At 41.1% G+C, this 18,502-nt stretch overlaps 1 protein-coding gene across 2 annotated transcripts in view; it reads left to right on the top strand.

Moving 5' to 3' along the window:
* The window catches only part of glra1 (glycine receptor, alpha 1), a 103,061-nt gene that overhangs the window by 63,066 nt on the left and 21,493 nt on the right, over nucleotides 1–18,502 (top strand). For both annotated transcript variants that reach the window (XM_071458396.1, XM_071458398.1), the window contains exons 4-6: nucleotides 2,419–2,642; nucleotides 7,819–7,901; nucleotides 9,570–9,707. In XM_071458396.1, coding sequence (XP_071314497.1) covers nucleotides 2,419–2,642; nucleotides 7,819–7,901; nucleotides 9,570–9,707 — 445 coding nt within the window. The remainder of the gene's footprint in view (nucleotides 1–2,418; nucleotides 2,643–7,818; nucleotides 7,902–9,569; nucleotides 9,708–18,502) is intronic.

Here is an 18,502-nt window from a genome sequence, read left to right as displayed (position 1 = left end):
GGGATATTTTAGCAAAACTAACTCTTCGGCTCAAGAGGGTTGTGGGGAGGCTGGAGTCCAGGTACACCCTGGACAAGTCACCACTCTATCGCACGTTAAAAAGCCTGTTATTGGCTGCATGACTCACTGTGCACAACAGTGGTTGGCCTCATTTCCAATCATGTTGCAACAATAATACAGCAACTATACGTTCCCTTTGTTTGGATGGATCCAAAATTAAAGGCTTTCTCTAACGTGAACAATACAGATCTTTTTCTTCAACCCTCTGATTCGACCCATAGGAGTGTGTCATCAAACACACAGACTGTAGAGAGAGTGGTGTACCTAACTTCGTCACTATGGTTACTATAATAAAGGTCATGGCTTGGTTAGGTTTAGGAACATAAAAACTCAACAGAAGCATTCATTAACATCTCTTCCCTGTAGAATCTGTGGGACTGAAATATATACATCCAGCCCACAGGCCTCGTCTTTGAAACATATGCTGTATGGAGCACTTCATCCTCTGTTCATCTATCCCTCTGTCTGTCTGCCAGCTGTATCTCTCCATCTCCCTGTGTAAGACTAAAGAGGGAGCAGCCGCTCAATGACCTTCAGCTGCCTTCCAGCTTTGTACCAGGACAACTCTCCACTCATCCATCTGCTTATATCTCTCTATTCTACTTTTTTTGTTTTGTCACAATATCAAAGTTTTCGTAAGAGTTTTACAAACAAATCTTTAAAAAATGCTCTATCAATAAAACAACAGGAAACAAAAGCCCCCAAGACTAAACAGAACAATACGAATAGAGAGGTTTTAAAAAAAGCCAAAAGCTGAGTCGATTGTTGTCTGAGGTGGATTTTGAGGCAGCACACTGGCTCATAGGAGGGAAAAAGATTTCAGATATAGCTCGAAGCCACAACTGGGCATGATCAGTAAAATCTCTTACATTCACATAAAGCACAAAATGACATATGGATGAAGACCCATAACCACCCGCTCATCCAACCGCGAAATCCTGTCCATCACTCCATCTCTACATCTGCCGGTATCTGTCGACCCTTCCCTCCGTGGAGTTACAGCATCTTGAGTCAGCAGTGCAATGACCCTTGACGAGCCTTTTTTTCCCTCTCTTTTCCTCCATCTTCCTTTTTTTTTTTTTTTTTTTTAAAGGGGACATCTCCGGGCGGATACTTTTTACCTCCTTCTGTTCAATGTGTTTCATGGAGTTACACTTTCTAACTTTTGCAGTTTTGTCGTAAATTAATTTCTGAGCCAAATCAATTTCCCTCCAACCCGTCTCGTCTGCCTGGTAGAGGCGGTCGTAGGTGGAGAGAGAGCACTGGTGATAGTGATGGGATAATGTGAGTTAAAAGATGAGAGGTTGATGTGTGGTTGATGCATTGCATTCTGCTCCTGTGGGCGTAGACATTTTTTCTCCCATTGTTTCTTTTTTACTGATAAATTTCTACTTCTGTAATTGTTAACAATGAGCTCTTGCTCTTTTGAGTCTGAGCACCCAAATCTGACATTGATTTGCAATTTTTCATATCAGGCTTCAAAACCCACCAGTATACAGAAGAATAAGTCCTGAAATCGATGTTCCATCACATCCATCTCGGTTGTGTTGTAAGATTTTTCCTCATGTTGTTGTCCTGTTTTCTCGAATGCCAACTTGAGACTGTTGTAGAACAACCATTGATCAGATTAATTCAGTCATTTCTAATAGAGAAAAATCAATACCTCACATATTGCCTGCTGAGTAACAGGGGCCCTCTACAAAATATATATGTCAGTGGTCAGTATCACCATTTTGAAAAGGACTTGTCCTCTTCTGAGGAATGACAGCAGTGGTCTTCACATACCTGTCTTTGACCTCTGACTGGACACAGAAATGTAATATATGACATATATGTTCCTATTCAAAGAGTGATGTTGCCATATATATATCACCTATATTATCATCAGATATACAAATCCTCCGGATATGTGAATATATATGTTTATACGTATGAAAGTTTCTCTCTAATCAGCTACCCTGCACAGAGTCGTGTCATTTGACCTGATAAGTTGCTGCTACGGGGCAGTTTTGCTTCCTGATGCACAGACACAGGCGGAGGCAGAACCCACCAATGTTTGCTGCTGTTAACTTTCAGCTGCCTAGATGTAATCAGATTTCAACCATAGAAAAGGCAGATGGCCAAAAAATCAACAATTTTAAAATCATTGAATACTCTTGCAGTAGCTTTATTCTGGGTAATGTTATTTTTATTTGCCAGAAAATCTGTGATCATCCTCATTCTGCCATTCATCCATCATAAATAAAATAAATGCAGGGCAGGAAATTCTACTTTCAGCCTCCACTTAGCATCTTTCTTGTTGCTGTTCTCTCTCCCTCTGACCTTTGCGTATTGTCCATCCTCTCCATCTTTTCCCAGGACTACAGAGTGAACATCTTCCTGAGACAGCAGTGGAATGACCCCCGGCTGGCCTACAGCGAGTACCCCGATGACTCGCTGGATCTTGACCCTTCCATGTTGGACTCCATCTGGAAACCTGACTTGTTCTTTGCCAACGAGAAGGGGGCCAACTTCCATGAGGTCACCACCGACAACAAGCTGCTGCGCATCTCTAAAAACGGCAACGTGCTCTACAGCATACGGTGAGTGGAGGAGGTGTGAGGTTTCATACTCCAAGTGTGAGAATGTTGACGTGGGTCCATCTCGCTGCTTTTATTTCATTTGATTTGAGTATGTACACATTGTGCGTAATTTAAATGTGCTCCGAGGAACTCAACCATGATCTTATGTTTGTGCCTTATTCTGATCACTGTGCAGTAGTAGCCAAGTAGCGACAATTTCCAATTTTATAGAACAGGAAAATATTCTGGTATGAGCAACAGAAATTCTTGCACATCTAATAAGATGTGGTTTTGCATGTGTGTGTTTCGTTAAGTGCCACAATTTATTTTTAAATGAACCTCACTTCAAGGTTTTAAAGAAAATGAATAATGCTGTCAAACAACACCAATATCCTTGATGAATTTCTTCCCAATTAGCCGTCTTCAGAATGTCGCTAGATATTCTGCTTCCTCTTATTCAGACTCATTTAACAAAGCTGTAACAATAGAATTAACTAGAAACCACAGCACCTTGGTACCAGGTGAACACATGTGTGCAAAGATGATTTTAGAAAGGCAAAAGAGTAACAGAAAAAAATGAAGATAAAGGAAGTTTTCAGGTTCTATTGAAACAATCAGTTATAAAGCTCTGATGGAAACTGGAGAGTTACTCTCTTGCTCACAATGCTCTTCTTGCGTCAGAGTTGGAGGTTTTCATTTCCTCCTTGGCTCTGCTTCCTCCCTTTTTTTCTTTGTATCTCCACCACGTCCCATTCAAGGCTCTCAGAGTTATAGCCACCTTCAGCCGACAAACCTTTTAGCCTGCTGGTGCCTCCTTTTCCTCCTCGCTTTTATTGCCTCTGCTCAGGGGCGAATGAGAAAGCGTTGCAGCAGCCGTGGTAATCTACTCAGCCTGTTAGTATTCCAGCAGCGAATCCGATCCGTTATCAACCTCAGTTTTCACCTTCATGTCCAGCAGGAGGAGGGAGTGAGATTGGTCCTTTATAAATATCATCAGAAAAAGGATGAACCCCGCACTCTTCCTCTGCCGCTTTCATTTTTTAACTTGACAACATCAGAATGAACCCTCCATTGATCAGCTTGATCTCGGAGGCAGCTCGGGTTATTAAACTGTCCCGAGGGAAGGGGGAGGAACTGGGCCTTGTAAATGTTGTTTTTTTTTTTTTAAACGTTTATCGCTCAACAGTGGAGCAATGCAAGAGGGAAGTCGTGACCAATGGCCGCGTCTCCTCCAAGATGAAAGTGAACTTTTTGAGATTGGACAACGAGATTTATGTGTAGTCCAATCTCCTGCTGCACTTCAGACAAACACAGGGCTTCCTCTGAACTGATACGCGGCCCCATGTGTGCTCGTGGATCACAAAATCAAAATGGAGAAGCCATGATAAATTAATTTCATCATGTAGTTTGGAAATAAACACCAAGGTTCACTCAGCGTTTTCTCTAAAATAAAGAAGATATCTGACAACAACAATTTTAGGATAGTTCAATGTGAGGCTCAAATCAACAGAAAACACTGTTTTTTGTAGTTTTGCATAATTTTTATGGAAATGCTTAAATACAACCTACGTTTATGTTCATCTGATAAAGACTCTAAGTGATCATGTGAAATATGACTGTTGTCTCCTGATGTAGTCAAAGTGCTACAGAATATGGAGGATGTAGTGGTGGATGAATTGGTCAGTCAAATATGTGACTTTGAGACCAGTGGTCCCTCCAAAGGTCAGAATTAGTTTATTTTAATAATGATCTCACTCACACATGAACCTTAACCAAGCCTTAAAGTCAGGGATGACCTTCCAGTCGTTTTTACGCTTGGGTAACAGGGATGCGCATGTGTCATGTGTCATTTTGGAGCAAGGACAAGTGGCACATTTATCCGTTAGTTGAGACTTTCAATTTTAACTTTATTTATTTTTTTATTAGCCTTGCAGGCAGGTGAAACACAGTGTGCACACAGACTTAAACATAAAATACACAAAACGTAATAAGATACAAAAAACATACGTAAATAAAAAAATAAAAAAAAAAGTTAACACCTAGATACAATCATACATGGAATACAGAATGATGCACTTGATCTTATTTCTTTTTTATCCAAGATAAATGATCTTATCAAGCACCATTTACTTAAGAATATTAAACTTCTTCCAGGCTAACTTGTCTTGATTTTTCTGAATAAGAAGAATAAGCAACTTATTATTATTACTTACCTCGTATTTAATATCAGATTGGATTTAATGATGAGATTTTCAAATTGTGAGGGTTGAGAGTTGAAGGGAGACACAGAGGTGCATGCGTGGTGTCTAAAAACAATGGGAATGGGAATCTATCCTGCAGTAGTAATGTAGGATTTTCCATGTAAGCTCTTGTGTAGTGGAGCATAAGCACAAAAGCCCCTGCAGGGTTTGAGGTTCAACTCCCTCTGAAGCGCTGGCAGCATAAAGCAAGGCATGAACTTCGTCAGCATTTGGCGTCAAAGTGTCGTGATACAGCCGACAGAAACCACAGCACTGAATCGTTCTCTGTGAGAAAAGTGGGACATCTGTGGAGACTACATTATGTGTGTAATACATATTCAGCATTCTGTCAGGCACTTGTAACAATGTGCAGATACAGCAAACTTTATTTGGTACATCAGGCCGACTGGACGTGAGTGTTGTAACAGTGGGTCTCCTGTTAGAGCAGAACAGAAGGGCTGAGTGCGTGCACCTCGTGCACGTCATGACAACCTGCTGACAGCTCCAACTCTGCAGAAATAAAACTGGAGCTGGACTGGATCAGGTTTTTCCAACATCTCATAAAAACGATGATTACCACAATACATCACGAAGCAAACAATGAAGCCTAGCAGTCTTCCACCATGACGTTACCTGTTATAAAATGACGTATTTAAGATGGACAGTAAAGAACACCTTATAATATTAAAGCTCAAAGTTCATTCCTGGCCTTAAAACAGCAGTTAAGAAAAATAGTCTTTATGGGAGCTCTCAATTGAATAACATGGTCTTGATCAGCAGATGGAGATGATAGATATATTTGCATTATATTTCCATTTTTTGTTGTCCATGTTGGCTTCAAAGCTGAGGGTCAGCGGGGCAAATTCAGGATCATGTGATTCACTTGAAAGCTGCAGAACAGCTACTAAATTCATAAAGTCATGTGTTGCTGCAAGGCTTTGTGTGTGTATTAATGCCAAAATTGCTAAATTGATTTTGATAACTGAACGATTATCAAATAGTAAAGCTACCATCTGTTTGTTCGTGAAAAAATCACACAAATAAGCAACAATAAAACTAATTTTTGACAATTTACAGACTGTACAACTAATTACTGACTAATTGAAAAATAAATAATTGATTGATTTCTCTCTAAATGGTTCTGTCTTATGTGAAAACAGAGATGATTCTGCAGTGTCCATAATTTTACATAAACAGCTCCAAAAAGGCAACTAATTTTATAACAGAAAGTGTGGCGGTCTAATGAGCAGCATGGAGAAGTAACCAGGGAACGTCTTTTATTTTTCAAATTGTGGATGACTCATTCTGAAATGAAAGTCTTTAATTTCAGAAATGCATCATATCAGTTATAAAAATGCATTTTCCATTAATTCTTTGGGGAGGAAAAAGTTGAATTGTGCGCTGATATATTCCCCTGCATGTGACAGCAGTAATTAATTTTGGTGCCTGAGACTCAGAAATGTAATGTGTCACGGCGACGACACGGGACCGGCTCCCCCGAACATTTTAATTTTCAGGGTCTCACGGATCAGCCTTGCATGAAACGAGATCCATTCCCATGTTGCTGCACGCCTGCTCAGCTACAGGTTTTCATCCTGTTAGTCCTCCAGCAGAGAAGAAGACGAAGGCACGGTGAGGTTGGCAGTGAGACTGTGACCTCCAACGTCACATTTCTCTGAGGGTTTTCTGCAGCTTTTCCCAGCTTTTCATGTTCTGAAAAAAAGAAATTCATGACTAAAAAGTTGTATCAGAAATGACAAGTAGAGTTAATATAAATGAGATCATTCACACAATCCCGGTGGGTTATCTTTTTGAATGAATCGATTGAAGACCAGTTGAGATGTACATGCGTAGTATGTGATTACATTGGTTTTAAAACATGTGACTGATATAATCTGTTGCGATTTGCTGACATTCATGTCTAGAAGGCAAAATCCCTTATGGGAAATGTATTTTGTTGGTTTTTTTTCTGTGGTTTTAGCCACAAAAAAAGTTTTTTAAAGACGTGCTTCAGATAATGGTTAATGACCTGTGCGAAGGAAGGGAAGCAGATAGAGACATGAAATAAAAACTGTCTCTACCTGCTTCAGAGGCTGAGTTTTCTTTAAAGGCTTTTTAAAAGGGTTAAAGGATGAGGGGATGAGGGTATGGGTGAATCCCTTGAAAAGACCAACCTGTCTGTCTGTGACTAACAAAGAAAATCTATAAAAACATGTGACGAACCTTTTTACTTATAAAAAAAGGCTCAGTAATTTCCTCGAACAGCAGGGCATTGAAGTTTTCACCAAATGTGACTTAAACAGGAGGAAATAGCGTATTTATTGAGGACTATTTGCAGTGGCAGATAAAATCCTGTCACTAGACTTATTCTTAAGAGTATAAAGTGAAAAAAGCAACAACAAGAGCCCAGTAATTGATTGAATTCATTCGCTCAATATTAAATTCACACACGGAGAGAAACAGCAAGTCACCACATGTGAGATGCTTGAACCAAGGCTTTGGCATATTTGCTTGGTAAATTGTTTTAAAATGATTCTGCCACATTGATTTTGTTTTGGTGATCGACTAATTGATTAATTGACTAATTGTTTCAGCACTGACCCAGTCAAATCTGGTTTAATCAAATGTCTTCATCAAAACAACTCAAGTAGTCTATATTTTCAACAAATCTGTTTTCATTTAAATCTGGGACATTAGTCAGATAACATGACAGCTACTCTTTACTTTGGATTCTTCATAACTCAGTGTGGTTAACAATAGTGGCTCAATTTATTTACCTACTCTAATGCCCAAAAACGGAGAAACATCTTCATTTTTATCCATCTCAAAGATCCTGGTCTGTCAGTGTTGGCTAAAGTGGCTGGTTGAGTAACACTGATAAAGCTTTGGATAATCCTCTTAGTCTAAGTGATGCTGCATGTGTGTCTTTGTGTGCGCGTTTCTGTGTGCGTTTGCAGAATAACACTGGTGTTGGCTTGTCCCATGGATCTGAAGAACTTCCCTATGGACGTGCAGACCTGCATCATGCAGCTGGAGAGCTGTGAGTAACAATAAAACACACACACACACACACACACACACACACACACACACACACACACACACACACACACACACACACACACACACACACACACACAGTGAGGGTTACGTGGAGAGCCTCAGTCGATCAGTCACTGAGCAGCTGGCAGGGTGAGAGATATGATATAGATTTCTTGTGGCCTTTTCGTTCTTTGAACAGACGTGAGAGGAATCAGAGAAGCAGCAGCTGAATATCAAAGAGCTCTGTAGCTCCGCAGAGCAGGTCAGCGATCACAAAACACAGAAAGAACAACACCTCGCTCGCTGATACTCGGTGTCAGGGCTGATTTTAAAGCTTCAAAGGGAAGCAACTGATACTGAGAAGCTGGATAAAGTCACTGTCTGACACCCGGACATGTTTTTTGTACAAATTTGTACAACCACCAAATCAGAGTGGGCGCGTACAGCGATTAAAGTAGTTCATGTAGTGAAATTTACTGCAGCCTCTTGGAAGTCATGCATAGGTCCGATCTACAACTGACCTCAGTCACATATAAGCAAAATATAAGAAGCTCTTTGTTGCAGGCAGATGCAGACAGTTCAGTCCACCAGTGGAACATGATCAAGTCTTTTTAATTTCATCTCAGGAAAAGTTTCACTTTTACTTCTTTTCCTTTCATTTCTGGCTGAGTTTTATTCCAGTTTTATTTTCGTAGATGAAACATTCAACACAACCCAGTATCCATTAATCTTCTTTTTTCTGTCCTTTGACTATTCTGTTCTCGGTCCCCTCTTATTTTTTTTCGTTCTTATTTTTCTGCTTTCCTTTCCTTTTCATCCCCTCTGTCTTTCCTTCCTTCTCTTGCATCGATTCCTCCTTTCCTTCATTCTTTTCTTCTGTCCTAATTTATTTACCTTTTCTCTCTTACTTTCCTTCTTCTTGACTCGTTCCTTATTTTTCCTTTCCATCCCCACAATTTCATGTATTCTTCCTTTTTCTTTCTCCTTTATCTACCCTTCCTTCCTCTCTTTCCTTATCATCATTCACTTATTTTCCTACTTTACCCCATTTGCCTTCTTTCTGACTTTCCTTCCTTCCATCTAAGTCTTTCTTTCCTTTATTCTTTTTATTCATTTGCTCCATTTTTTCATATTTCTTTCGGTTGTTGTTTCTTTTCCTCCTTTCTGTCTTGCATTCTTCATTTTTCTTTCCTTCCATCTCTTCTCTTCTTCTCATTCTTCCTTTGTGTCCTTTATGTCATTTATTCACTGTTTTCTACATTTATTCTGCTCCCTGTCTTTGATTCCCTCATCTCTCTGTCCTTTCTCTGTCTTATGCTCCAGTTTCTGTATTTCCTTCCTTTGCTCCTTCAGCTGAACTGAAATCATAAAAAAAACATTTTACCTTCCACTTCTCCTCTGCTTGGTGGAGAGCTGTGGACATTGCTGTTAGCTAATATCACCACATGAGACGGTGGTGGGCAGACAACAGATATTCCAGTTTGTGTTGAACTGGTCCTTTAACCTCAAAAATGCCTGCAGGTGTTGAACCTCTCACTGGGCGACCCTGCACCCCGACCAGAGACAGAAACACCATCTTCCTCCTCAGGGGGGGAAAGAATAAAAATGAATGATCCAGACACTGATGAAAAGAGTCTAACCTCCTGTTCCCTGCTGCCTCCTCCAGTTGGCTACACCATGAACGACCTCATATTCGAGTGGGATGAGAAGGGAGCCGTGCAGGTGGCCGACGGCCTGACGCTACCTCAGTTCATACTCAAAGAGGAGAAGGACCTGCGCTACTGCACCAAGCACTACAACACAGGTGAGTGGACCAAGATGGAAATGTGGCTCCTGTCAGTTTGTGATCGATCTTTTCTCTCTTTAGCTTCCTGTCTTTCCTTTTCCACCTGTTGTTGTCAACACTGATAAAATCTTCATCATCTTCCTAAAAGAGCTGCAGTGGTGAATTAATCTCTTGTTTGAGGAAATTTCTTGAATCAAGCGTCTTGTCACATGTAGTGATTCTCTTGTAGTGATTCAACTCTTGTGTCATTTGAAATTAACTTTATTGACAATAGAGACAAAGAACTGAGAGTGACTTTGGGGAGTAGTTAGTTTTGTTGAGTTTACGGTTTGTTTTTCTTGACCCACTGAAGTTTACTGTGTCACCGTGTTTCCATCACTGGGCTAAAAACGGACCCAGCACACGTCCATACAGCACAGACGCAACAATGGGTTAAATTTACGCAGCACCATCCAGGACAATGGGTTGTTTTGATTCAGTGATCCAAGAGTAATACAAAGGTTTTACCCACACTGGGTTAAAACAGTACTGGCTGAAGTTCTCCCAGTAGTGTGTCGTATCATGTTGAGTAGAGAGTGTAAAACAGAAGTTACTTTTTTTACATTGTGATACACACAATGACATTTCAGGCGCCCCAAAACACACATAAAATAAAATATCTCCTCCGTCCACTCTCCACACAGAGTTTTCAGTCCCTAAAAAGGAGACTTTCAGAAATGCTCTTGGACCCATTTTATTTTGAAAACTTCAGCGTTGTGTTGTAGTCTGGACGGACAGAAACAGAGACCTTTAGAAACGATGACGCAGACACCCACAGTCGCTCCCTGACTGGGTCTCATCAACTTCAACTAACAGGGGTGAAAGCGACATGGATAAAGAATTACAAGCATTACTGACCTTATGGTCTTTGCTAGCAGCTGTTGTTCAGTTAAATTCTGTATTTTAACCCAACAACTGTCTTTGTTGTTCCTCATTCACAGTATTTACTGCAACTAATCAACTGCAGAGTAGACAATCTGCTTCCTGTTTACACCGGCTCACACATGCCCAGTCATGTGATATGACCATCATCCTCCATCCTCATTCTTATTTTTATTTTCTTTGTGTCTGTTTCCCTCCAAAAAGAGGGAACAGAATGAGGGATGTTTCTCCTTTTAATGAAGGGATACAATGATCGAATTACAGATGTGTAAATCACATATTCTATGAAATAAAGAGAGGGAGACGTTGAAATGTTTTCTTGGAGAAAGAGCTGAAAACATGTCTGAGTCAGACACAGAATTTCATTTTTATTGGAAAGTGTGAAATGTGGAAACTGAAATGGAAATACATTTTCCCCAAATGTTTTTTTTTTCTTTTCCTTCCAGTGTCATGAAACTTTCAGTGTGGCTCAGTGACGAGGAAAACACAGTGTGGCTGCAAAGTTTGTTTCAGCTACAAACTCAGAAATAACTCCTGATTTATTCACTTTTTTTAGGCAGATAATTGTAAAAAAAAAAAAAAAAGTGAAAATTCCATAAAAATGAAGGATGTTCGTGTAAAATGGAAAACAGAGAAAACATATAATGGCTAAAGATAAATGGGATTAAAGATTAGATGAAAACAGGAGGAAAAAGAGAAAACTGAAGGAGAGAACAGAAGAAAAGATGGGGAGGATTAGGAGGAGAATAGAAAGTACTGGAAAGGAAAAACAGAGGGAAGAAGAGGGAAAGAAAGCACTGCATCATGTCATGTGAAAAGAAAACTGAAGAACAGCAGAAAGCGAGGAGAATCTAGCCGAGAACGGGGGGAGGACGGGGCAGCCGCCACGCTCTGTTTCTCCCTCCAGGTCCTCCAAGTGTGGCTGAAAACCATCTGTCCAGCCCGCATTGCCAGTCCACTATTCTTACACTCCAGAGAAAACACAAAATATATAAATATGTACAGTAAATCCAACTGGACAGAGAAGATACAAACAGAAATGAGGAAAGACGAGGAACAGAATTTGTGTTCTGTCATTTTTGGTCTAAGGTTAAAGGAACTTGAAATGTTCATGAAATCAACTTTAAAGGTTTTAGCTAAATAGCTTTTAACGGTAATTGTTGCTTAACCTAAAATATGCACTTATTTATAACTTTATTCTTTAAACATTACGTTTTCTCAAAGTATTGCAACTTTATTCTGAAAATGCAAGAATTCTATTCCCCTGGCAGCAACTCTCCTTCTTATTCAGCCGCTTTTGTTTGGTTCCTCCTCAGATTAGGTCCCAACCAAAACACCCACTTGTGAGAGACACAGAAAGATAGAGGAACAATGCTCTCAAACGTGACTTCATACATATCAGAAGATCATAATCAAATGTACTGCCGATGTGTTTCTGTGACGCCGCCCTCGATTCGTTCTCTTATCAATAACACAAAAGTGAAGCAAAACTAACTTTCCTCCACAAAAATACAAAAATGACGGGTCATATTAAAATCCATCTTCAAAACATCGAGCCACTGGTCAATGTGTGTGTGTGTGTGTGTGTGTGTGTGTGTGTGTGCGTGTGTGTGTGCAGCTGGCTGATTAGTTCAGATTCAGAGCCATCACTCACACAGAGCTTGACGTCTGCTGTCGCTGCTGAGGAGATGAACGATCCACCTCCAGACGAAGAGCCTTGACACGGCTCAGCACCAACCAACACAACACACACACACACACACTTTGCAAACACACGCATAAATCCATATCCCCATATATGCACACACAATGAATAGATTATCCACAGCTTCGTTATGTAAATACATGTAAGTTGTTTCTTGTCTGTCACACAGTCGGTCTTGCCCCATGTGTGATTCCTTTTATGGTATTTCCTGTTTCAAAATAAAAATTGTCCCACCTTAAAAAAAAACAATGAATTTACTGACATTATCCTGTCAATCTGAGACCATTTTCAACAAGTTTACTTAATAAATAATAAACTTTATGCTGCATTAATCGATGAGCAGAAATCCATGATGAGCTGAAAGACACTGTCAGTTCAGTGTGATCATTTGATTTAAATGTCATTTTAATATTTGCAACTTAAGTGTTGCAAATATCCTACAAGTTCAACATTAACAAAGACAGGTTTGTCATTATTAGTTAATTTGGAGGCCATGTCTTTGGTTTATTCCCATATACAAATATAATTTCCATATATGACGTACTGTATATGTACATATAAAATAAAATAACATATGTAAGAATCATATATGAAACCGATTAGAAATTTGAATGATATCATATATTGATATGTCTAGCCAGAGCAAATGTGTGTTTATGTACGTGCGCTTATAGACACGTTACGTAAATAAAAATCATAAAAAACATAAAAACGTATAGAGTTTTTAAATGTATTATGACAATTTTCAATGAACGAAAACAAACATTAATTATTTGTCATCATAATGACCTCACAATAGTGTTAAATGTATAAAAAACATAGAAACAATGTAGGAGAGACCTGAATAAAACATGAAGGAAAATGAGATGCATGACTGTTATAAGTTCATTTGTGGCTCCGTCTTGTAGAGAGGCCCTGTTTTAAGAGCCTCATTATTTTAGTTCAGATGATACATATTCCTAATAAAGCTGGACTCAATCGACTTGTCACTAATGAACACGAATGATTCCAGCACAGGAGAAGCTGCTGTTTACTCTGGACTTAAAGGGGATTTGAAGGACACACACACACACAGAAGGTGTTAGACAGGGTGTTGCCTCAGGGTCCCTCAACTGTCTAATCCAGCAATGATTTGCTGTTTGCTGCTGGACAGGTCGTACACCATCACTGTCCCATGAAAACCATGTAGCTCCAGAATGTCAACATTTTAATTCAAACCAAAAAGAGAGAACACGATGTTATAATGAATCAAACGGTAAATGTCCCATAAAACCAAAACAAGGAGTTATAAGAGGCCAAAGGGCTCTGCAGAGATTCTCTGTGGGTTCCTGTCAGATCTGACTACAGCCAGTTTAAACCTCTTTCTTTTCTTTTGAATCGCATGAATTCTTCAAGGACAATTTACTCTCCTCACTCTCTTCCCTTCCTGCTCTTGTATTTCTTGTTTCTGCCCCTTTCTCATCTCATCTCCGGCCCATTACTCAGCCATGCTGCTCCTCTGTGACCGTGTGTATGTACATTTGTGTGCATTTGTGCGTGATGCTGCATGTGTGTGTGTGTGCGTTAACGTGCCTGTTTGAGCGTGCACACGCCTCACTGCTTCCCAATCAAGCTTTCAGAGGGAATTAAGGTGTCGTTGTTCCTCAGATTTATTAGCTGCAGTCTATTGTGACTCTCTCTCTCTCTCTCTCTCTCTCTCTCTCGCTCGCCACCACTCTCACTGACTTGTCTTTTTCTCATTTCTTTCCATCCCTCCATCCACCCCAACACACACACACACACACACACACACACGCACACAAAGAAAAAGCCCTGTTTGAAATACTAATTAAGGTTTCTGCTGCATTGCAGGGCACCTTTTGTTTTCTGGCTGCTGATATGTTTCTAGTGTGTTAGGCCACTAGAGGTGTTTACACTCAAACACACACAGAACATGATGCATTCACTGGCTCCTCACCCAAACCATAACCAACATCTGTAGTTTTAATGCCATCCTCCATCATAACGTTAAACCTGATTTTAAGTCGAAGAATATATATTTTTTCTCATATTAAGGTCTATCACTGAGATAAGCCGACCGGACAACATCGTATACGTGTTTGTTATATCGGTCTGATTACATCCATGGCAAAAAGTGGAGAATCTAAATGCTTAGCTGGTTAGCAACAGGAAGGATTAAGAGGAAAGAGGGTCACGAGACAGATGGTGAATTGATTCCACCTGTTAAGCGACAATCACCACCACCATCTCCTGGCAACAAACCACGTTCAGCGGCAGACAAAACTTACAAATAGCCCCTTCTACTGAAGTTATACACCATCACTGATGAAACCTGACAAAATTCTTTCACTTTCAAAACTACCCTCAGTTGACGAAAATTGTCTTTAATGTCAAATAATGCCCTCACTTTTGAAGAATATCCTCTTTCTAAGATGATATGTTGTGCATTTTTGGCTTTAGTGTAGAGGAGGCAGGAAAGCAGGGGAGAGAGAGGTGCACCACGCTGCAGGGCTCCCACTTTGTGTCTGTGTGGGATTTACCTGAACCCTCACAATTACAAGACCACAGTAGACACACAGCTACACACACACACACACAACTGGAAGCAATGTGCGTGTGTGCATGCATTTTCCGGAAACAGTCACAAGTGTGTTGAGTGTTGGACACACACACACACACACACACACACAGCCCCCACAGTGAGATAGGGGCCCGGCTGAATAATTTCAATCTTCTTATCAGATGGAAAATATGGACATCACTTAAAAGCTCTGAAGTGTATCACGGCTATAAATCAAGTCCAACCTCATCGACTCTCCTCCTCCTCCTCCTCCTCCGCCTCTCTTCCTCCTCCCGCTGCTGTCATTTTTTTCCTTCCCTCTTTCCCCCTGTACTCTCATATCTTCCTCCCTTCCTCATCCCTCTCTCCTCTCTCTCTCTCTCTCTAGCGTCACATTTCCTCTACTCTCTGCTGCCCTTTCCTCTCCTCCCTTCTTCCTCTCCTCTCCTCCATTCTTGTTTCCACCTCTCCTCCCCTCTCCTCTCCTGTCTTGTTTCCTTCTCTCATCTTCTCTCTTGTTTCCTCCTCTCCTCTCCTCTTCTCTCTTGTTTCCTCCCCTTCTCTCCTCTCCTCTCTTGTTTCCTCCTCTCCTCTCTCCTCTTGTGTCCTCCTCTCCTCTCCTCCTCTCTTGTTCTCTCCTCTCCTCACCTTGTTTCCTCCTCTCGTCTTCTCTTGTGTTTCCTCCTCTCCTCTCTTCTCTCATTCTCTCTTCTCCTCTCCTCTCCTCTCCTCTCCTCTCCTCTCCTCTCCTCTCCTCTCCTCTCTTCTCTCATTCTCTCTTCTCCTCTCCTCTCCAGTCTTTTAGGGTTAACTCTAATTGATGAGGCTGCCTTCCATTGATCTTCTTTGATTAAATGGAATCGTCGGCCATCTTGCTCTCTGGCTCTCTTGTGGTTTATTATGAGGCCCGGGGCACTCATTACATTACAGCAGTAGAAAGAGGGACATTTGTTTTACTGTTGCTACTATACTGCAATGTAAATAAGCCCACTGCAGTGTGTGCTAATTTAATTATCTGTCGCTCAGATTTTTGCAGAGAAAATGCCACTTTTTATGTTTTACATACCATAGCATGTGTGCAAAATGTTCTGTGGCACATTTCTATTTTCATTTTTATCCCAATCCCGTGTAGTCTATCAAATGAAACAATGACTATTTGTTGCTGTAAGCAGTGATAGGAACCATGGAAAGACTTACAACCATAGAAACTTGTGGCAGGTGGTTGCTGGAAGGTGCAGTGCATAAAAAAAACAATAGTAAGGTGTGTTGAGCATTAAACATGCAGCTGTGTAAACAGTGCACCTTGTAGCATTTTGTAGTGAAACAGGAGCAGAGGGATAAGAGAAGGAGGTGAAAGCACCGACTCTATCCCTCCTAATCTCTCTCTCTTTCTCTCTCTCTCTCTCTCTCTCTCATTCTCTCTCTCTCTCCTACGACAACACGCTGCGAGCATAAACATCCACTGTTACTTTCCCTCCGCAGCCTCACAAGGACTAACAGTGCTCCTGGCAGACCACAGCAGGCAGCTGCAGACCACCTGAATGTCAGTGTGTGCAGGAAACCGACTTAAGACTGCAACAAAAGTCAAGTCCTCCTCATGTATTTGTCACAAGAAAGAGACAAAACAGCTGATGGGCAGAGGCACTACTCCAGGAGAGGCAAACAAGGCAAATGCTTGGGGCCCTCAAGCGGAAAGGGGGCCACCGATGGCCCCTTGTACTGGCCCATTTTGCAATGACAACTTTAAACTCCCTTGAATGATGATGCATTATGCATGATGATGTGCGCTGTAGCTACCGTCTACCCGATGCCTACATGTGAGGCATTCAGGGAGCATCTGTAAATTGTAGCGTCCACTGATGGTCTGCATGTGAGGTGTTTAGGGAACGCTTCGATATTTTCGGAGGTACTTCCTTTTAGAGTGAATGAAGACTGTTGAAGGAAACCAGTCTTTAATCCGATGCAATGTTAAGGTTGAATTTAATCCTGATTCGGCCATGATGACGGTGGATTTTCAAGAGCATGGTGACAGAACCACTCCGCCTTGTAAATCACGCCACCATGAGAAGATTCTAAGAACGCCACTGTAGCAGACAGCAACGCCAGCTTCCACTTTTCAACTTTTCCCAACAGTATAACTGTAGAGATACAATTTTTTTTTTTTTAAATGCCTATAGTGTCTTTAATAAGTCAGCTCCACCACATGGACGTGTTCTCAGTCTTATGAGGGAGGAAGAGGCACTAACTTCATTTGTTGTGGTGTCGTCACTCTTCCCACACGGCGACAGGCTGTGAACCACCTTCCACGCACGACGGCGACAAGCAAGTGGCAGCGTAAATCCAAAACCGGCGCCTGTGTTTGTTTTCAAATATTCAACATGTTTGGTTTCATTTGATATCCAGGAGGTTCTGGGTATTTGTGTCTCTCCGATTTCCCGCCTGTGATTTACACTTGGCTTAGTGTGCGTGCTGAAGAAAGATGACATTTTGTCTCAGAGTTGTCAACGTCGTCTTTTTTTTTTGTTTTGTTTTTTTTTCCTGCTCTGGCTCATCCTCCTTTTCACTGTCACTCCAACTCCTCCTCCTTCCCCCTCTCTGATCCCTCTCTCTCAGTTCCTCCCTCCCTCCTTGTCTCTGTGGAGCCTTCTTTTCATTAAACCCCCCCCACCCCCCTTCATCATTTCCACCTGCTCTTCCAGGGGACGGGACTGCGTCAGTGTTTAGATAATGTGCCCTTTCAGATGGAGATATCAGGGAATTCAGAAACACACTTCGCTGCTAATGGAGCTGCGCCGCCTCCGGGAAACTGAAGAAAGAACATTTAAAGTTTAAACAGTGACCAGAGTTGTTATTTCTCTCTCCTGGAATCAACCTGGTGCGCTTGAGGTGTCATTTCCAAGCAGGAGGCCTGCTGAGGCAAAACGACTGTCTCCACGAATATAAAGCTGAGGAGTGAATATCTTTGAAGCCATCATGAGGCGTCTCATTACGAAATAATAACCTTTCTGGAGGGTGCAACCACTTCTGTTCCTATTACAGCGCTGAACATCAGATGAGATTTTCAACTACATGGTTTTTTACTTTTTAATTTTCATAGACAAAAGTCTTCACTTGTTGTTAAGAGAACAGCACCTTCTCTGTCAGGTCCTACTTCAGAGATCTCTGCGTAACTGACTGAACTCATGAAGGCACTGCCAGCAGCTGTAGACATGTGTGACGCTGATTTTTCTTTACTCAAATATTCATTGTAAAATAAGTACAGAGCCTACTTCAGGGTTAGTTCATGTTTCACTAGCTCACACTTCTTTTAATGGAGTTTTCTGTCCTTTTGTCAAGATAAAAGACTCTAGCTGCTATACTGTATAATAAAAAGTCATTATTTATTTATAGTCTATTAATCATCAATCGGTCTATAATCTATTCATGGTCTTTAGTTCGAAAACTCCGTGGCTGCGTTGTAGTGTGGAAGGGGAAAATGGAGACCTTTGGGAGCAATGACGTAGACACACCGGGTCGCTCCCTGATTGGGTCTTATCAGCCTCAACAACCAGAGGTGAAAGCAACATGAGTAATGAGTTACAAGTGTTACTGACCTTGTTGTCTTTGTTGGCACCTGTTGTCCAGTTA

The sequence above is a fragment of the Trachinotus anak genome, unplaced genomic scaffold, assembly GCF_046630095.1.
Source record: "Trachinotus anak isolate AG129_WGS33_773 ecotype Australia unplaced genomic scaffold, CSIRO_AGI_Tana_v1 ptg000021l, whole genome shotgun sequence".
Classification (NCBI taxonomy): Eukaryota; Metazoa; Chordata; class Actinopteri; order Carangiformes; family Carangidae; genus Trachinotus; species Trachinotus anak.
This window is presented reverse-complemented; position numbering and strand designations above follow the sequence as displayed.